We start from the raw sequence: 18403 nt of genomic DNA, 5'->3' as shown, positions 1-18403 counted from the left end.
ATACTGCATAGTTAAGTNTTTTCAGAGCCCAAACAATAGACTAGCTCTCTCTACCCTAATATCTCCTCTAAGTTAGGGCCTCAAGAGGTCTTAATCCGGCCCTGCATATACTACATAGTTAAGTACAACTCTTATGTGATTGAGATAAAATAACCTATTCTTCAGAAATACAATTTGATCACTATTTTAGTTCAGTAGAATATAAAATGATATTTCAACAGCTTGCGTATTTCATTTACATCTTTTAAACATAAAATATTATTTGTGTTCTTCCAGAAATACCGATTTAAAGAAGAAGATTATAAAGATGCTTGCGAGGTGGATGATTTTCCAAGAAACATTGTTGAAAGAGCTCAGGATACTTCTGATTCTCCCAGAAAAGTGAGTGCCTTTTAATTGATTCTCCCAAATGGTTTTCATTCTTAAGTTGTACCAAAATAGTGATACGCTGAAAACATTTGGAAGCTTTTAGTCTTTCGGAATAATAGTAAGTTTGAGAAGATTAAAATTTCACTCATATAAGAAGCATTTTAAGGTGAATAACTTCATTTTTCCAATCACTTGAACTTTATCCACCTATTTATGTTTGAAGAATTTTAATCAAAAGATCTAAAAGAATTATATTCGTTTTTCTTACTTTTTTTGTTGATATAATTTATTTTGAAAATTAAGCCTAGCTATTGTGTCGTAGTTGATGGTTTCATTTGCTGTTTATTTACCTATTGTTATTTTTTAATTTATAATAATAATAATATATTCACGCTCCCGCGCCATAGCCCCGGAGGGCTAGATTAAATCATCCCTTAAGTAAGTTGATAAAATGAATAACAAGCATGCTTGGAGACTATTGTGTGCTCGACTGACCACTCAGTCGAAACATCTGCTCCTACACTCCTGAGCCCAGTCTCATGAAAACAGGAATGGACATAGTAGGCCTGGGCTCGCCATGGGCTGTCGCGCCACTGATAGTTTTTAATAAATTCAAAAATTTAATGAACGTTAAACATTATATGCTTATGATTTTTAATTATTATTTAATTCATTGTTATATTACATTAATGCTACATTATTTATTCTTTTAATTTATTGTTATTTTTCTTTCATAAACTACTCGGATAAATCGAAAAATCTTTCCACCCATTTTTGTGCATGTCTCTCGCTATATAGGGTACAATTTTTGCTCTTCGTTCTGATACAGAAGCACTATAATTTTCAGGTGTAAGATCAAGTATTATTTATAGTTAAATCAAATTATGAAACAGTCAATAATGAAATATTTTAATCGTTTTTTATGTACGTGCTTGTTAAAATAAAGTATCCCTCTCTTTCTTTTTTTTAAAATTCCTAATGAATTACAGTGTTTTAAAGATTTTTTTTTCTGTAATTCTTTCTTATATAATTTCAATTAATCATATTTTAATAAGAGTTTAGGATTTTTAATTCATTATTCAAATCAACTTTGTTTCTTACTTCATTGCGCAGTTACAAAAATATAAGCGTAATAAAATAAATTACTTGAATCAAAATGTTTTAAAAAACTTAAATACCTTTTCACAATTCAATATGTAGTGCTGCCATCTTTTGAGATACTTTTGAAATAAAATGCATCTCATTTTAAAAAATAATCTGCATTTTTCAGTATATATATATATATATATATATTTTACTTTACCGCATCACGATTTTTAGGGTCGAGTGACAGTTAAAATACATTTATCCCTCATAAAAAGGCACATTATTTCCTCATCAGAAAACGATTTATTTTAATAAAGTTCAGTCATTCCGCATTCTCTAAACGTAAAGTCAATCGATTTCGCATAGCACCATAACTGATACTTTAATGGGCAAATCTAAAAATTGTCGTAAAAAGTTAGCTCTAAAGCCCGGACAAATCATTCAATGTTTTATGGCAGGGAATTTCGATTGGAATCTTCTCGAAGAGTCTTGCAAGATTTTATATTTTTCTTTGATCCTTTGTTGGGAAGGGGGGAAGATTTCACCTTCGATTGGAAGGAAAACCATAAAAACTTTTTTGTGACTCTGAGTTTGATGATGATAGACGTTTTATAAAAGTAAATGGCGGAAGTATAAGAAAATATATATGAAGAGTTAATTTATTGTATGATGAATTGGGTATTTTAGTTTGGAATATGGTATAAAAAATGGTATTTTAGCAACTTTATTCCGTTGTTTGTTTTTAAAATCTGGGTTTATTATAAATTAGTTATGCAAAATTGATTGTAAAAAAAATGGGATTTCAGCAGCCTCTTTATCACCTCAGCCTTGAGCACAGTGTCTGAAGGGGCACTAAATATATGATATTAATATTTATTTATAACAGTATTATTAGTATTTTATCTGCATTTTTCAAGTTTAATGAAGCATTATTAGTTTGAGATTTAATTAACAATAATCTCTCATTTTCTGTGCATATGCTATATTTATATGAGTAATATAATTCGAATTCGATGTTCTTGCAAATTTACGAAGAAAAAAATGCTGTTAGCATTCATTCTATATAGGATTCATAATTTTAAATTTCTTTATTGTTGGAATAGATAGTATTTTAATAATTTATGTAGGTTTTGTTAAAATTTTGGAATTTTTTTATGAAGTGTGATCTTTTTTAATTCATAATTTTTAATTAAAGAAATGAAAAATAGCACATTTCTAAAAATTGCCCAATGTTCATTATAGTCCATGCAGCTGCACTTAGTTGTGGTTGAAATCTGATTTCTAGTTTTGGTCCTTTTTAAGGTTGCATTTCTATTTTCTATTAAAATATGTTTAAATAAATGGAATTTTTTTTTATATAACTTAGTTTTCTTAACTTCAAATGATCTCCCTGTAAAAGATCAATGCTCATTGTACCGGATTTTATAATTTCCACAAATAAAATCGATACCTAATACGAAAATTATTTTAAAAATTAAACTGTAAGGAGTTAAACTGAGCAAGCTTTAGAACTAAACATAACTTTTGTGATAAGATATCCTTTATCAATAATGCGAGAAAACGGAGAAATTCATTACAACTTATGTAAGAATAAAAGTGGGTTCAATATCGATATTTTTTAACATCGCGATAATGATATTTTAAAATTTATTCTCGAGACATATTTTGAATAGCTCAGATTGCGAGAATTGCCGACACTATTGGGATCCATATCGTTCGTCGAAAAGTGCTTAATGGGATAATGTTGCCGATATTATCGATCAATATCAAATATCGTATTACCGTGAATGTTGATACATTTCATTCGGGTAACAAAAATTTTGGTGAAATGAAAATTTAAACTAAAGTAGCCTAATTGTAAAAATATTGGTATATATCTCGAAATTTCCTGATGATGTATTCTTATATTAGAATTTCGATATAGCCCCGCGTCACTAAGGATAATTAAAAAAAAAAAATATTATTAATCCGTTATGCAGTCACTAAACTGGTTGTCAAATAAAATGAGATGTGAATCAAGACGACATTTTCCTGTTCGCTTATTGAAAAAATTTTTTCGTATCGGGATTTGTTTTTTTTTTAATCATATTTTAATCTCTTTACTGGTTCCAGATAATTTTTTGGAATTCCAAACAATTAAATAGTAAAATAAATAAAATTATTTATAAAAAACTGCGTCTTTCAAGTAGACTCAAAAGAAAAAAAAATTTTTTTTTTTTCGTAGTTGAACGCATCACTTTATAAAGACGTGGCGGGAATTGAGTGTTCGAAGTTAATTGCAGAAGTGATGTGTCCCTACTTTTTTTTGCTTAAAGTTAGAAAGAGAGAAAGAAAATCATCTCATGTTTGGAGTATTAAAAAAAACGCAGTTTTAAAATTTTAATTTCACTTTAACATTTTTTTCTTTTTAGTTTTGTATCAATTTCGGACAGTGCTTAAAAATTTCGAGAAGTGACAGCAAGATGAAGGAAACATATTTATTTGACACAGAGAGCTTCACTTGGAAATGTGAGTCTCAAAAGGGTCGACTATTGAATTGCAAATAAAGATGTAAATAGGACGATAGATTCTGCTTCTTAGTTATTTTCAAACTTTTGGTCGATTTGAAAAATGCGTTGTTTAGAGAGAAACTTTGTCAGTTTGCCAAAGAAACCTTTTGTTTGCCAAAGTGATGACAAATGGTTAATCTGAATATAAATAATAAGTAAGAAAAGAAGTCTACGAGGAACCGCAAATGTGTTTACTTCCATGATTTCAAATCACGCATCGCGATTCTTATTTTCACGATTTTATATCAAAAATCGCGTTTCGCTTTCACGCCATTTAAAAGACGTTATTATGATTTGTGTTCAGTTGACTTCATTATAAATCGGAATTCGTATTCACGTGATTTTAAAATCAAACATCGAGATTCGAGTACTCGTGTGATTTTCAAACCAAATATCGAGATCCGTATTCACGCGATTTTAAAATGAAGTGTCGCGTTTCGCGTGATTTAAAAATCACTCATTGAGATTCACAGAGATGATTGTACTCCGGAAAAATCCGGATATCTGGATTTTTCGTTAACCGCGATCCGGAGGTTTCCGGAAATCCAAGGTCCAGAATTTTCAAGAAATCATCGATAACATTTATGTATAAAAATTCTTGTTCATTTTATTTATAAATATATTAGAACTAGAATTTATACTTGGCATTTCNTTTTCGCTAACCGCGATCCGGAAGTTTCCGGAAATCCAAGGTCCAGAATTTTCAAGAAATCATCGATAACATTTATGTATAAAAATTCTTGTTCATTTTATTTGTAAATATATTAGAACTAGAATTTATACTTGGCATTTCTTTCATTTGTAAATATTTTTTCTTGTAGAATATTACATGTGATTAGAGATAAAAGTAAACCTATACATAATTATTCATTTAAATTATGCTGCATATAATTTATTAAGAATTTCATTTTTGAAAATATCAATGATTTAAATTTATAACGATATTAAATTTTTGAAATTCGTCATTAATGATTTTACTTATAAATATTCCGGATCTTTGACTTGAGCTCACAATCACCCCTGAATTCATATTCACTTAATTTAAATAAATAAATAAAATCTCTCGCATCGATATTTTAATAACACGATGATTAACATTCTTTGGATATATGCTTTCTACATACACTTTTTTTTTCTTGCTCAAATTTCAGATATTTTTTCAATTATTTAAGAAGTGTTTTGACACGTAAAATTTTTGGATTTCTATTTTAAACTTTTTTGGTTTATTACTTCTTAACTCATTCCTGTGGTATGAATAAATGGAAACTAATATAAAAATTAAATATTTTGTTAAAAAATTCGAGATTTTTCGAACTATTTTCCCTAAAATGTTCACTAGTTAAGACTTAATCAATCCGTGGAAAGTATTTTAATTGAGATTTTGTGTTTGCGAAAAGCTTTTTATTTTATCTAAGTATGGCGACATATTTAGTATATGATATATTTAGAAAGAACGCGCTTGTGTGTTGTCTTAATTTGCTTTCTTTTGACTTGTTTATTACTATTTGTTCTCGTTGCGAGCCATTGTTACGTTAGCATTTACTTAGAGTGGCAAGACAAAACTTATAATTTAGATTTAAATTTCGAAGTTAGTATGTTGTTGACAAGGCAGCTAGTGCTTTATTACAATTTTTGTTCGAATACTAATTTTGAGTTGTCGTTTTTTTTAATCTCTCTAACTACATTTTCACAATCTTTTCACCCTATATGTTTATTATTATGTAACTACACCGTCTTTTAATTATTAACTGTGTTTACTTTTAACACGTCGAGTTAAATGACCTCAAAGTACCCCGGAAATGTGGGCGGTATAGAGTCTGCAGCACTCACTAGTGTAAAAAACACCATTTATCAGTTCCCACTCAATTTTATTATATTCCTCCCCCCCCCTTGTTTTTAGGTTTTGTGTGTTTGTTTAGGTTGGAAAGTGGCAGAAATTATATTTGGCAATAAAATAGTAAAATAAAAAACAATGACGCCCCTTTGGAAATAATTTAAATTTGTATTGCCTACACTGGAAACAGAGCTTCCAGTTTAAATGTAAACTCGATGAGAGTTTCAATTCGAATTCAATCGAATTCTGATTGCCGAATTCCATTTCCACTGTTACGCCAAAGAGTTTTATAATATCGTAGTACATTATAATTAGAATATATTAACGTGTCTTGGATGTTATTGAATGTGAGGAGAGATGGACACGTGAGAGTGCTTTCTGTTTATCTTCCCGAACATTATCGACGTTTCTAGTTGAAATTCAGTCAACAGTACTCTCGGATCAATAGGACTCGTCTTGATGCTTATTGGATTACTCTCTTACTTCGTTCATTTATTTGATTCCTCAATGTGACTCTTAATGATGACGTGTGTTCTATTTAAGAACGAAAAGTGAAGTAACTTTTGAAATAATTAAAATTTACGGACGGGGGAATATTTTTTTCCCCCTTACTTAAGTCATTATTTGCACTTTCATTCACATCAGATTCACTTTACATTTTGAATGTTTAAACAGGAGTCTGTTTAGAAGAAATTTGGGACCCTTCACAAAATATCTTTTCTTAAAAACGGACCCTTCACAAAATATTTTAACTAATAAACGGACCCTTCACAAAATGGTTTTTCTTTTAATCGGACCCTTCACAAATTTGTTTATCTTCATTATTGTTTTGTTAATTGAATAAAACCTTCCCAAGGCAGAAAACAAGAAAAATGGATGTAAACGAATTAAGATTTGACATCGGCAGACGATTCTTCCATTATTCGTCCGAAATGAATATTCTGCGTTCAGCAGTTTAGGCTAATTACCAAATATTTGTATGTTTCATCGCTAATTTAGAGGCAGCAATTGCTGTTTATTTTTTAAAATGTATTTTTTTATTCTATCATTCGAATTTGTGCCGATAAAAAAGGGGGGTGGGTGTATTTGATTTTACTTCGATTTGAGAAGTAAAGATTCAAAGTAAAAACAAAGATTTGATATATTTGTTTACAAACTTAAAATGGTTTGTCTATAGAAAGAACTGCCCTCGCGTTCTGCTGCTATGGAAGATAGCAGCAGCCTGGCCTTTAGCCTGGATACCCCCCCCCCCTCTTCTCTCGCTGACCCGAGCCAACACCTGTGTTACATATTGACCTAACATCCTAAATAATTAAACCTCGTAACCATAGTCTCTGTACCAGACGAATGGAGAAGGGAGTTCTTTCCATAGACAGACTCTCCCTCACCGTTCCGACAAACGCTCTATAGTGTGGAAGTTCGAATCCTGCCGTAACACTGGATCTTTCTTCTCTACTTTGATTTTCTCCTTCTCTGTAATGAGCACTCACACGTGTAGCAATAGATACATGAAAATGTTGTTGCTGACTTTTTACGAAAGGGTCCTCTAACGAGACCTCTTATCAAGAATAGGATTAAAACGAGTATTTTGAATGGATAATCATTTTATTTTATAATAGGCGTTGAACGGCAGACCCGATTCTGAGTGGGCGACTATCAATGTCTTGTATCTTTGGGCCTTGTCATTTTGAACCCAATCCAGAAGACGAGAGAACTCCTGGATACAAGCATTGCGACAAACTAGCCTTTATGGTCATTTGATGGAACTAACCACATTCCCTTTGCATGTTGTATGAAGAGGAAAACCACGAAAACCTCCCTCGATGAGTCCGACGGCTGGGGGAATCTAACCCATGTTCCGTCTACCACTGAGGATATTTTACGTCAGTAGTTGGTTCGGTACGAGTCGGGTGCAAAATTCATATCAACCAGCTGGGATTCGAACCTGGGAGTCGAGAGCTCTATCCCATTGGATAGTTGGCCACTCATAAAGTATATTCATAAAGAAACGCATTTTTTAAGAACTTTGTTTGAGATGTTGTTATTTAAAATTAAGCTCTGTACAAACTTGTATCAAAGCAAGTATTTTAAATCATGAAAGTATACAATGCGCATACAATAACATGCGTATAACGAATTTTAGCATTATATTTAATGCGGACATGTTTTTGAAATATTTATATAACACTTTTATAGTTTTAATATAATGTTTTAATTTTTTTTAAGTTCTCTCTCCCCCCCTAAAAAAAAAAGGGAATAGTAATAATTTTTATAATTTTTTGAATATCTAGTCGAATCATTTCTAATAGAAAATAAATTTTTAATAAAATTAAAATGACAAGATATTCCCATTATTATTGTTGTAAAAAAATATGCATTTTAATTCATCAAAATATTAAAAAAAAAAACCCAATTAATATTATGGTAATGTGCATAGGCGTACGTTTTTGCCCCCTCACATAGTATCAACATCCGTATGAAGTGAAGATACAGCAAAAAGGAAGAAAAAACAAACTTCTAAATGAGTAGTTTCTTCAGCTGAGAAGAAGTAATTTATTACTCCATGTTTACCTGAGAAGAAGTAGATCGGTATTTGATTTCTTCTTCTTTTTTTTTTTTTTACACTTTCGGTGTCGTGACGTAAGTTGTCGAGGGAAAATATTTGAAATGTAAAATACTGTTTAGAGATCAGAAATCGTTTTAGATTCTTTTCATTAAACACGTTGCGCACATAAAATGGATTTTTTCACTAGAAATCTGTATTTATTCTTAAAGCGGATAAAAATTTCTTAAAAGTTAAAGAACTTAAAAAATAAATAGTTTTAATATTTGGTTTCTAATTTTTATTTTAACTGACTTCCGGGTTTTTAAAATATTTTTATTTTATGCGTCATGCAGAATTATCGTCTGCCATTGCAATAACGTCGAGCTTGGGTTCGTTACGCGATTCTGCTAAGTTGTTAAAAAATTCTGAATCGTAAAAATTGTTTTTAGGCCCTTAAAAAATGCTTAGTTTTTAATTTTTTGTTTATTTATTTATTTTTATTTTTTCAGTTTTTAAAATATTTTCATGTTATGCGCCATACGAATTATTGTGTAAAGTATTTTAAAAAGATTTTTTTTTTCAAGTCAAGGATTTAAATGCTCTCTTAATTGCGTTTTTACACGGTGAATGCTAAGTCGTCTGCCCGAGCTCACGACCCCCAACTTTCTATTAGTGGAGTACCGGGGGTCTCAAATTTACAAATTAAACTCTTTTTCTATTTTTTTAAATAGAAAAGATACATTTTTGCATTTAAAAAACATTTAATCTTTATGAAATCGCTAATTTTCTTTTTTTCATCCTGATCGAATGAACTGAGAAATTAACGAATTCGTAACATTCGATTATTTTTATTTTAAACAAATTATCACATTCGTTTCTTCAATCTTAAAAGAACTGTAGATTTGTTTCATCCGAGTTTCCTAAATTTTTACATGTGGGTGACTGCTACAAACTCTGAATAATTTTAAAAGTAATTTCTTATTCTCCAAAATGGCTTTAGTGCAGAAGAGATTTTGGAAAATTTTTTTTTTTCTTTTTTCTTTTTAGAAAAAGACAAACTTATTTATAATTTTAAAAATTCCTGAGTGAAATATAACAGTAAATTAGCCGAAAGAATCAGATTCGTCGTCATTCACACTATTTATTTCTAAATCGAGAACTAACGTTGTCTAATGTTTCCAGATGTTATTCTGTTCGATAAATATCGTTGACGATAATAACGATATTATCGTCGTCGATAATTATCGTTGCCGTTATTTATCGTGATCATTTCGTTGCTGGATATCATCTTATACTTGAGATTCATCGGAAACATATTTACAATAGTTAAAATGTATTTTCAATGGTATTACTAAAATAGTATTACTAATGGTTAAAATTGGTAATTGTCAGTCTGTCGTCTGCCCGTCAGATTCTTAATTTTTATAAACTATTTTTTCTTTCTTCTTTTACATCTTTGTTGCTTTTCAAAAATATTGATGTGGAATATTTTGTTGAAATAATGATTGAAAATTTTTTGTTGTTGCTGTTTTATTACTTTGAAATCCATTTTTTTTTTAAAAAAAAATTAATAAATATGAAGATTTTCTATTTATATCTGATATGCTAGGTTTTTTTTAAAAATTTTATTTTTCTTATTGTTACAAGTATTTGTGTGATTTATCATTAGAAATTTCTTTAAACTAGATCACACAAATAATAAAGTTTACTAAAAAAAAATTTTTTTTTTACCAGTTTAGATGAAAAAAAATCCTTAAATTTTCTCTGTAAATGTTTTTCTAAGTACACATCACATAAGTAGTATGTTCTTTTTTTTTTCCTCGTCCCCCCCCCCTCCTTTTTTAAGTGCGTATGAATGAAGGAAAGGCCCCATTCGTGATGTTCGTGATATGTAATTCATTCATTGATCGACTTGGAAGTGGTCACTCACCTTCGAATGTTGTTCATTCAAAAATCAATACTATATGAATCATATTGGCCGAATAATGTATTCAGAAGAACTGCTTGAAACATAACTTATTTAAGCATAAAAAAACCACTTTCCATGTCAAATGCTTAGTTTTTGAAATAAAATTGTTGCAATCGAAAGAAAATTTTGTAATCAAGAGTATTAAATATAATTCTGTAATATTTCTTTCAGAATAATTTCAACAAAGCGTTTTTCAGAATATTTTTAAATATTTCGTAATCGTTCTATCGAGACAGATTATTTTTAAGTTTCGCACAATAGAGCCATTATCCCCAAGAGATATTGTTAACATTGTAGTAAGGCTATTTTACCAAAATAGTCTACGTTGCACGCAAATTTATTTTCTTAAAAAAACATTTATTAATTCATTACATCTTAAACACTGATGTGTAAAGCATTTTTGTGAGTTTCAACACGTAGCGACATTTTTTAAAATTAGTTTTCATAAATATTCCTACTACTGTAATCCCAAGAAAACTGAATCGGTAATATATCTCTAGATTAAAAACTTCATTTGCTACAAAAATATGCAAATTGAAAATAACAGTCGATATGTTAAAAGCGTCTTATCTTGATTCTGTGGAATCTTGTTTTATTCATATGAATGCTTCTCTTAACGACATTAGTTCTCTATAGCGCTTGGAAATTCATTTTTCCCCTTTCGGTCACTTCTTGTTCGGTTTTTCACCTTCTCTCGGCTACTGTGGTTTTTCTAGTTTTGTAACACCTTCATTCTTCAATTTTTCGTTGACAACTTTCCGTTTTATATTTCAAATCACTTTTGTTTCTTCTTATTCACATGTGGCAAGTTTTGTCAATAGGCGCCTTGTTTTTGAGTGCTTGAAGCATGACAACTGTTATATCCAATTTGTATATTTTTGAGGAAGTTTTTATTTATCTAGTCATAGTCTAGCAACAGAAATCATTTCAATATTGAATTAGTTATTAATTTTTTAACGTAAATAGGATGATATATAAATGTTGTCAAAAACCGAACTAATTTGCAGATTAACTAAGGTAATCTCCATTTTACTGAAGTATTCTTAATACTAAAAAAGTTTCTTATTCTATCAACTCATTTTTTAAGTGCTTGTCTTCACGCTTTCAATATTTAAGAGAAAATTTATAATGATAAAAGTATTTATGTTGAATATCATCTGATTTCTACATTTTAACACGAACATTTCATATTTTTAAATCCTCATGATATCGCACATCCGGATGCATCGCTTTTCTTATGTTTTTTTTCCCTCCGTATTCTCAGAATTCGAACTTGAGTTGCAGTGGTCAATATAGATTTGCACAACACAACACTTGCAAATCTCCGAACTTCAATCTCGTTTTTTAGGAAACCATATTTTTCAACGTATAATCAGTAACTCCTAAGTTAGTCATCCGATTTCTGTGTATAATATCTACACATAATTATAAAATGTGTAGAGTGTTCCATAATGATGACCCTTTATACTTATTTTCTGGAATCCCTATCAAAAATGAAAATGAACTATACGCATTGGAGCTCGCTGATTAATATTTCACAAGGGAAAAAAAAAAAAAAAAACGCTATCTCAATCCGAAGAAACATTAGGAAGACGAAACGAGAATCATGGAAACCAGTTCGGTTGCTTGATGAAATTTAGAAGCGTTTTTAATAATCATCTTTCATTTCATTCTTTAATCAAATAGGTTTTAATGCTTTCAGTCTTGCCTTCCTCTATAATGATTTGTTATTGATTTTGATTGTTTTTCCTTGTTTAAATACTAATTTGTGACTCCTAACGGATGTCTTTTTTATATTAATTTTGACAATGATTCTTGTTGTTGTTTCTAATGCCACTTGCCAATTTTAGCAAGTCAGCTTGGTGAAACCAATCGAATTTAAGGCAGAGGGTGCGTTTCTTGTTTTACAGTTGTGTCATCTATGGACTGGAATACGACTTCAGCCACACACATGTCACAGCCCGTTTATAGGGCGGACCCACTCATACATTCATTTATTCATCCACAGATCGTGATTTTGACCTGAAGCAGAAAATCTCCAATTCAGATTCTAAAAATATACATTAAGAGTGGTCCTCGTTAAAGTCTGAGGTTGCCATTTGGTGAAACTATCAGACATTGCAAGAGTTAAAAAGACAATTTTTTCAAATGTCACCCTTTAAAATTCAGTAAAATAATTAATATTTGTGAAAAAACAAAAACTGTTTCGGAAGACCTACTAAGGAAGTTAAAAAAAAACAATCCTTACAACCCCCCCTCCCTACAACCTTAATTAATTTTCAAAGTAGTTAAATATTTATTTTAATGATTCAAAAAATAAGATTAAAATGAAAAGAAGTCCTTTTTAAACAAAGTCTCACAAGCAAGATTGTAAGCTAATAATTGCCATGATGTAATTATTTTTAGAAATGATAATCTTACGCATTATTTATGATCGACTTTTATTTTTCCAGATAAATGCACGTAATAATCATTTTTTTCCAATCATTACAGTAAAAATTAGCGAAGTTGAGACGTAATTAATAATGATTATCCCCTTTTTCGTGATGAATTCGCCGGATGTTTTCCCCCCCATCGAAATGAGCAGCTATTCTTCATTCCCAAACAGGGGTCTCCCCTCTTTCTAATTATCCGTTGCTTCTTCATTATAGGACTTCCCATAAAGTAATGAAATATTCTTAATTATTTAAGCCATCACTAGGAAGGATTTGAATTTTGTAAAGGATCGCTCTTCGTTTAAAAGTTCTTTCATTTATAGTATCCAACAAATTTTGAACTTAATACCTGTTTTTATGCTTTACTTTCTTTATTTTGGTATTTTTATTTTTAATTATTTATAAATGAAACAAAAAGCACAAAAAATAGTTTTTCTCTTTGTGTTGTTTTGTTTATTTAATACATACGTCAAATCAATAAAATTGTTTGTTTTTTTTTTAAATTTTTTTAAAATGTTTTTATTTTATTAAAATTAGATACTCATTAATACGTAAACTAAGGTGTATCTTTAAATATCCCACTTTTTTTCTATCTTTTAACCCCCTCCTTCCTCCTATCACAAAGTTATCTTACTTCACTATAGTTTTTCAATAGAAAGAACACCCCATGTCACAAACGCCCTCTGCTGCTATAGAAACAAAAAATAACGCATTCAAAGAGGGGGAGAATTTTTCTCCCCTGATTCCCTTTCTTTAGCCGACCTGAGTCAAAACCTATCTTTAATAATGACCCAACTCCCTTACTCAAAATAGTTAAACCTCGTAACCATAGTCACTGCCACCACTCTAGACGAATGGCAAGGGGAGTTCTTTACATAGACAAACAACAGAATCCCTACACCTATGATCACTGGTTATGCTATATTATATAAACGTAAGCCAATAGTTCAGAAATCAGATCATATTTCAGATTTTATTTTTAAACTTTGTTTCTTAATAACATTTGAAAATTACAATATTAATAATGATTCGATGTATATATATTTTGATAACATGAGACAAATCGAATAAAAATAACTAACTTGCTATTTTGAAATGTTTTTATTTTAACCAAAATGTGGAATGTGGACATTTCTTATTACTCCTTCTTGTCACAAATTCACGAATTTTGCGTTATGCACTAATGGGCCATAGGTAACAGTTTCATCCTTAATAATGATTCGGAGTCAATTTTATGTTTTATTTTATAACCGTCATTGAACATCAGGCCCAATTATTTGGGTTTACGACTGCTAATGTTCAACTGCGTAGCCTTGTCATTTTGAACTCTCATTCAGAAGACTAGGGAACTCCTGGATCAAGTATTGCGACACATTTGTCTTCGCGGTGGAATTTTTTGATGGAACTAATCCGCATTTGCGTTTCATGGTGAGGGAAACCACAAAAACCTCACACGGTTAGCCTGATTGCCAAGGGGACTCTAACCCATGTCTATCACTGAGGTTATTTTTACGTCAGCACTGTGGTCGGTGAAAGCCGGATGCGAAATTCGTATCGACCAGCCATCGCTGGGATTCGAACCCGGTTCACCTCATGGGAAGGCTCTATCCCTTCAGCCATCACGGCTCATTCGGAGTGACACATGCGGGTACAGCTCTATTTTAGTTTAGAACGGAGCCTCTGCACCACCCTCTGCATCGTGTATCCAATGGTGCGTTACTTTTTCCGGGGAAAAAGTACTATTCAGTCGGGCAACCAGCCATATATACATCCAATTGTAATATATATACATATTTGTAAGAATGCATGCTCCAGCAGCTCCCTTGTCTTCTGGGTTTCGTTCAGCAGTGGTTAGCTCTACCCAACACACTGGCCGGTTGGTGTTAGGGGCAAGATTTTGATGCAGGGATGTGACATTTGTATTCTGTGATTTATCTATTGATTACAATGCCAACATTATTCATTTTTATGTTAGTGACTAATCGGTGTTAAACAGCCAACCCAAGTTTGAGTTTACGATTTTCAATGCTCAACTCCGTAGCCTTGTCATTTTGAACCCAGTCCAGATGACAAGTGAACTCCTGGATCAAGCATTGTGAGAAAACTAGTCTTCGTGTTCGACTTTTCGTTGGAACTAACTGGCATTTGCGTTACACGGAGAGGTAAAATCAAGAAAACCTCCCACGGTTAGCCCGATGATAAGATAATTTTAAACCCTTGATCCCTCTACCACTGAGGATGTTTCATGACGTCATTCTGATCGGTGCAAGCCGGGTGCAGAATTAGAATCCCAGTGATTGCTGATCGATTCAAATTTTGCGCATGATCATCGTGCTGACGTAAAATATCCTCAGCAGTAGACGGGATTCTTTTGTCGTCAGTCTAACCGTGGGCAGTTTTCGTGGTCTTTCACTCCATTTTACGCAAACACGGCTTAGTTCCATCCCCACAAAGGTTAGTTTGTAAGAATGCATGCTGCAGCAGCTTCTTTGTCTTCTGGGTTTCGTTCAACATTTCAAGGCTACGGAGTTTAACAATTGTTAATCGTAAACCCATAAATGGGTTTGTTGTTTTAAGCCGGTTGTAACATAAAATAAACTTGAAATAAATGCTTAAATAAATAAAATTAAGAAGTAAGTAAGCAATTGAAAATTCGAATCCATAAAAAAATGAATCATTTTGTTAGGCTACGTACAATTTGTTTCGGTAGTTATACTTTCATTAAAATTGTCACTAGTTATTTGTGAATAATTGTTCAGCAATAGAGGCCGAGCTTCAAAAGCGAAATTCCTGATTCACAACTTGACCTTTCGATAAATTGGAATAACTCTTGACGGCCTTGAGTTAGTGAGCTGGTTTTTCTTTTTAATATGTGCATATTCCCCAGTCTACAGGTAGAAATGCCACGCAGTAACGCGACTAAAATTCTTGCCGGCACTGCCTTATGTTCTATGCGAATTTTCCGGCCAGTTTTCTTGACCATTTAGGGAAAGAAGAGGGGTTAAGATGGCTAAAAAACGAAGAAACAGTCTAACCAAACTTAGCAAGTGGTATGTGCAGGTATGTAAATAATAGTTTCATAAGAATGAGTGATGCAACAATATGGCGGAGTGTGGAATTTGTTTACATCTGTTTTTCAGTCAGCACTTTAGTGCTGTTAAGATTTGGTTTATGCTTTTCTATTCGAGGCTATTTATTATGAAAATGGAATTGAATTTTTGATTCTTAATCGAAGGCTTTTCAATTTTGTTTCAATAGTGTTATGACACAACCGAAGTAATAAATACGTTATCACTATGTTTATTTGAATTAAAGTATACAAGTTTAATGGCATTCATCTTTATTTACATTGAATAGAATAGTGTATAATTTGTTTTCTTGTATATTTTTTTTTCTTTCCATTTTAAAGCTTTATAAATTCTGTTTGTTGAAATATGTTATTCGGATTAATTAATAACAGAAATTTTATTTTTCCCCGAAAAATTTTGAGCTTCTGCGCAATTTATTTTTTGGTACTATTGCAACTAGAGCCTTAAAATTTTAACATATACTTAAATTATGAGTGGTTTATTTGATTTCACTAACATTTTAGGAATCTAGTTATATATTGAGCTTAATTTGTTAGAATTTAAAAAAAAAAAGAAAAAAATAGAAAATAGGAAAGATTTTAAAAAAAAATAGTTTAAGTTTAAAAATGAAAAAAAATATTTATAGTATGTCTATGAGTTTTATCAGGAGAGTATACTTTTTATGTTGAAAGAAGTTTTTAAATTTTTTTAATCAATCTTATGTCTTTAACTGTGCGCGAAATGGTTTTCACTCTTGAAAAATATTTTTAAATTTTTTGAACTTCTATAAAAGTATTAATTTTATGTGATTTAAAAAAATGGTGAGTATAAGTGAGCACTTTGTAGATACTATTAAAAAATTTGGTAAAAAATGACATACTATAAAGAAATTTGGACTATTTTTAATCAACATCCTGTTGAAGAATGATCAAATATTAGACTTATTCGAAATCCCAAACAACCCAATATGAATTAATACAACCGAATTTTGTTCAAATTTTGTATTTTACCATGTTAAATTAGATACTTTAAAATGATGTAAAAAAATGCGTACCTTACAATTAAAAGTTTTTTTTGACTATTGCTAAATATAATAATAAAAAATAGTAAATATTTACTATTGATGTTGATATGACATTTTAACGTAAGTAGTTTGAATTTTAGTTAATGCTGAATAACATAATGATTAGCTTAGAAAATTTAAAATATTAATAATAAAACAAAACAATTAATGTAGCAATGTAATAATCTTGGCTTTAATAAAAAACCTTTTCTTTCAAATCTAATAAAAATAATGCATCCGTTGGCAACAACTGAAAGCAACAGCTTTTAGAGAAATTACCAAAAGGTGCTATTTTTTCTTAAGTACACTGGCTTTGCACTAAAACATTGAAATTCATTATACTAACGTATGAGTAATGTAAATTTATAAAATTGCATTATTATGGTAATATACAACATTAGAATTTTTTTTTTTTTTTACTAAAAAGATTTGAAGAAAAATTTTAAATCCTTTACCAGTTTAAGTCCTAACTAGTTAAAAAAAAATTTTTTTTTTAATGTGTAATTAATTTTGGATAAAGGCCATTCACAAGTTGGGGGTACGTGCCTCAAATGCTTTCACCATTCTAATGTATCGAGACAATTTTATATGTTAGGTGACAGTTAAGTGACTGATCTAGTAGAGTCATGATCATAGTAAAATAAACCAATTTTTAACCTTAAAAATGATGTAGACATTGTAAAAAACGAAAGAATTTTTACATTCCTGAAAAACAGAAGCTTTACTTAAGAGATGAGCCTTGTACTTTTTATTTTATTAATATTATCAATCTCGATTCTCCCTAATCAAAATAATTCGTTTTATTTAAATCTCGTGGAATGTTTCCAAATTTTAAAGATAGTTTTTCCTTTTTTCAAAAAGAGTAAAAATTCGAGATTTCGGCGAGAGAAATTCCGAGTGTGATTGGGGGGAGGGAAAAGTTAATTAGTCTTATTCCACGTCCAAGTGAAGCGCTTTGGGGGTATAAGTTAAAAATGATGCTGTCGTTCGGCTGCAGCCTTCGACCGAAAGGTAATAAATAACCATTTTCATGCTTCCAGAAAACGGAAACTCGTTCAGTAATGCATACATGAATTTTTTTATTTCCCACCTCCAGTTTATTGATTTTTTTCCTTCCTTTTTTTGTTCTCCCGAGAAAGTCTCCGAACTTTAAATTAATGTTTAGATTAAATTTGAGTTAATAGGAAAACATGTTGGTCGTAGTGGTATTTTGAGCTTGGTTTTTTCTTTCTGTCGCTTTTTGAATTCTTTGGAGAAAGAAATTTTTTTCCTCATTTTATGTAGGAATATGTTAGTAGAAATAATTTCCTTTCCCATTAAGAAGCTATGAAATTGCATAATAAAGTAATTTAGATTATGCAAGGAACTGTTGCTTTTTTTAGATTTCTCTTCGCTTTGCCATTATCGAAGTGCTATTCGAAATTAGGCTATATTATATGCTTATCGATTTTGTTCATAAGAATACAGTGGAGTGAGTCTCCTGAC

The 18403-nt window shown here is 30.7% G+C and overlaps 1 protein-coding gene across 5 annotated transcripts in view; it reads left to right on the top strand.

Moving 5' to 3' along the window:
* LOC107440719 (discs large 1) overlaps positions 1-18403 on the top strand; it is a 242056-nt gene that overhangs the window by 26449 nt on the left and 197204 nt on the right. For 2 of the 5 annotated variants that reach the window (XM_043044039.2, XM_043044038.2), the window contains exon 4: positions 277-381. In XM_043044039.2, the coding sequence (XP_042899973.1) occupies positions 277-381 (105 nt within the window). Of the gene's footprint in view, positions 1-276; positions 382-15676; positions 15848-18403 lie in introns of those variants that run through there. The other 3 variants (XM_071180793.1, XM_043044041.2, XM_071180794.1) reach the window with 2 other exon arrangements.

Source organism: Parasteatoda tepidariorum, chromosome 5 (genome assembly GCF_043381705.1).
Source record: "Parasteatoda tepidariorum isolate YZ-2023 chromosome 5, CAS_Ptep_4.0, whole genome shotgun sequence".
Classification (NCBI taxonomy): Eukaryota; Metazoa; Arthropoda; class Arachnida; order Araneae; family Theridiidae; genus Parasteatoda; species Parasteatoda tepidariorum.
This window is presented reverse-complemented; position numbering and strand designations above follow the sequence as displayed.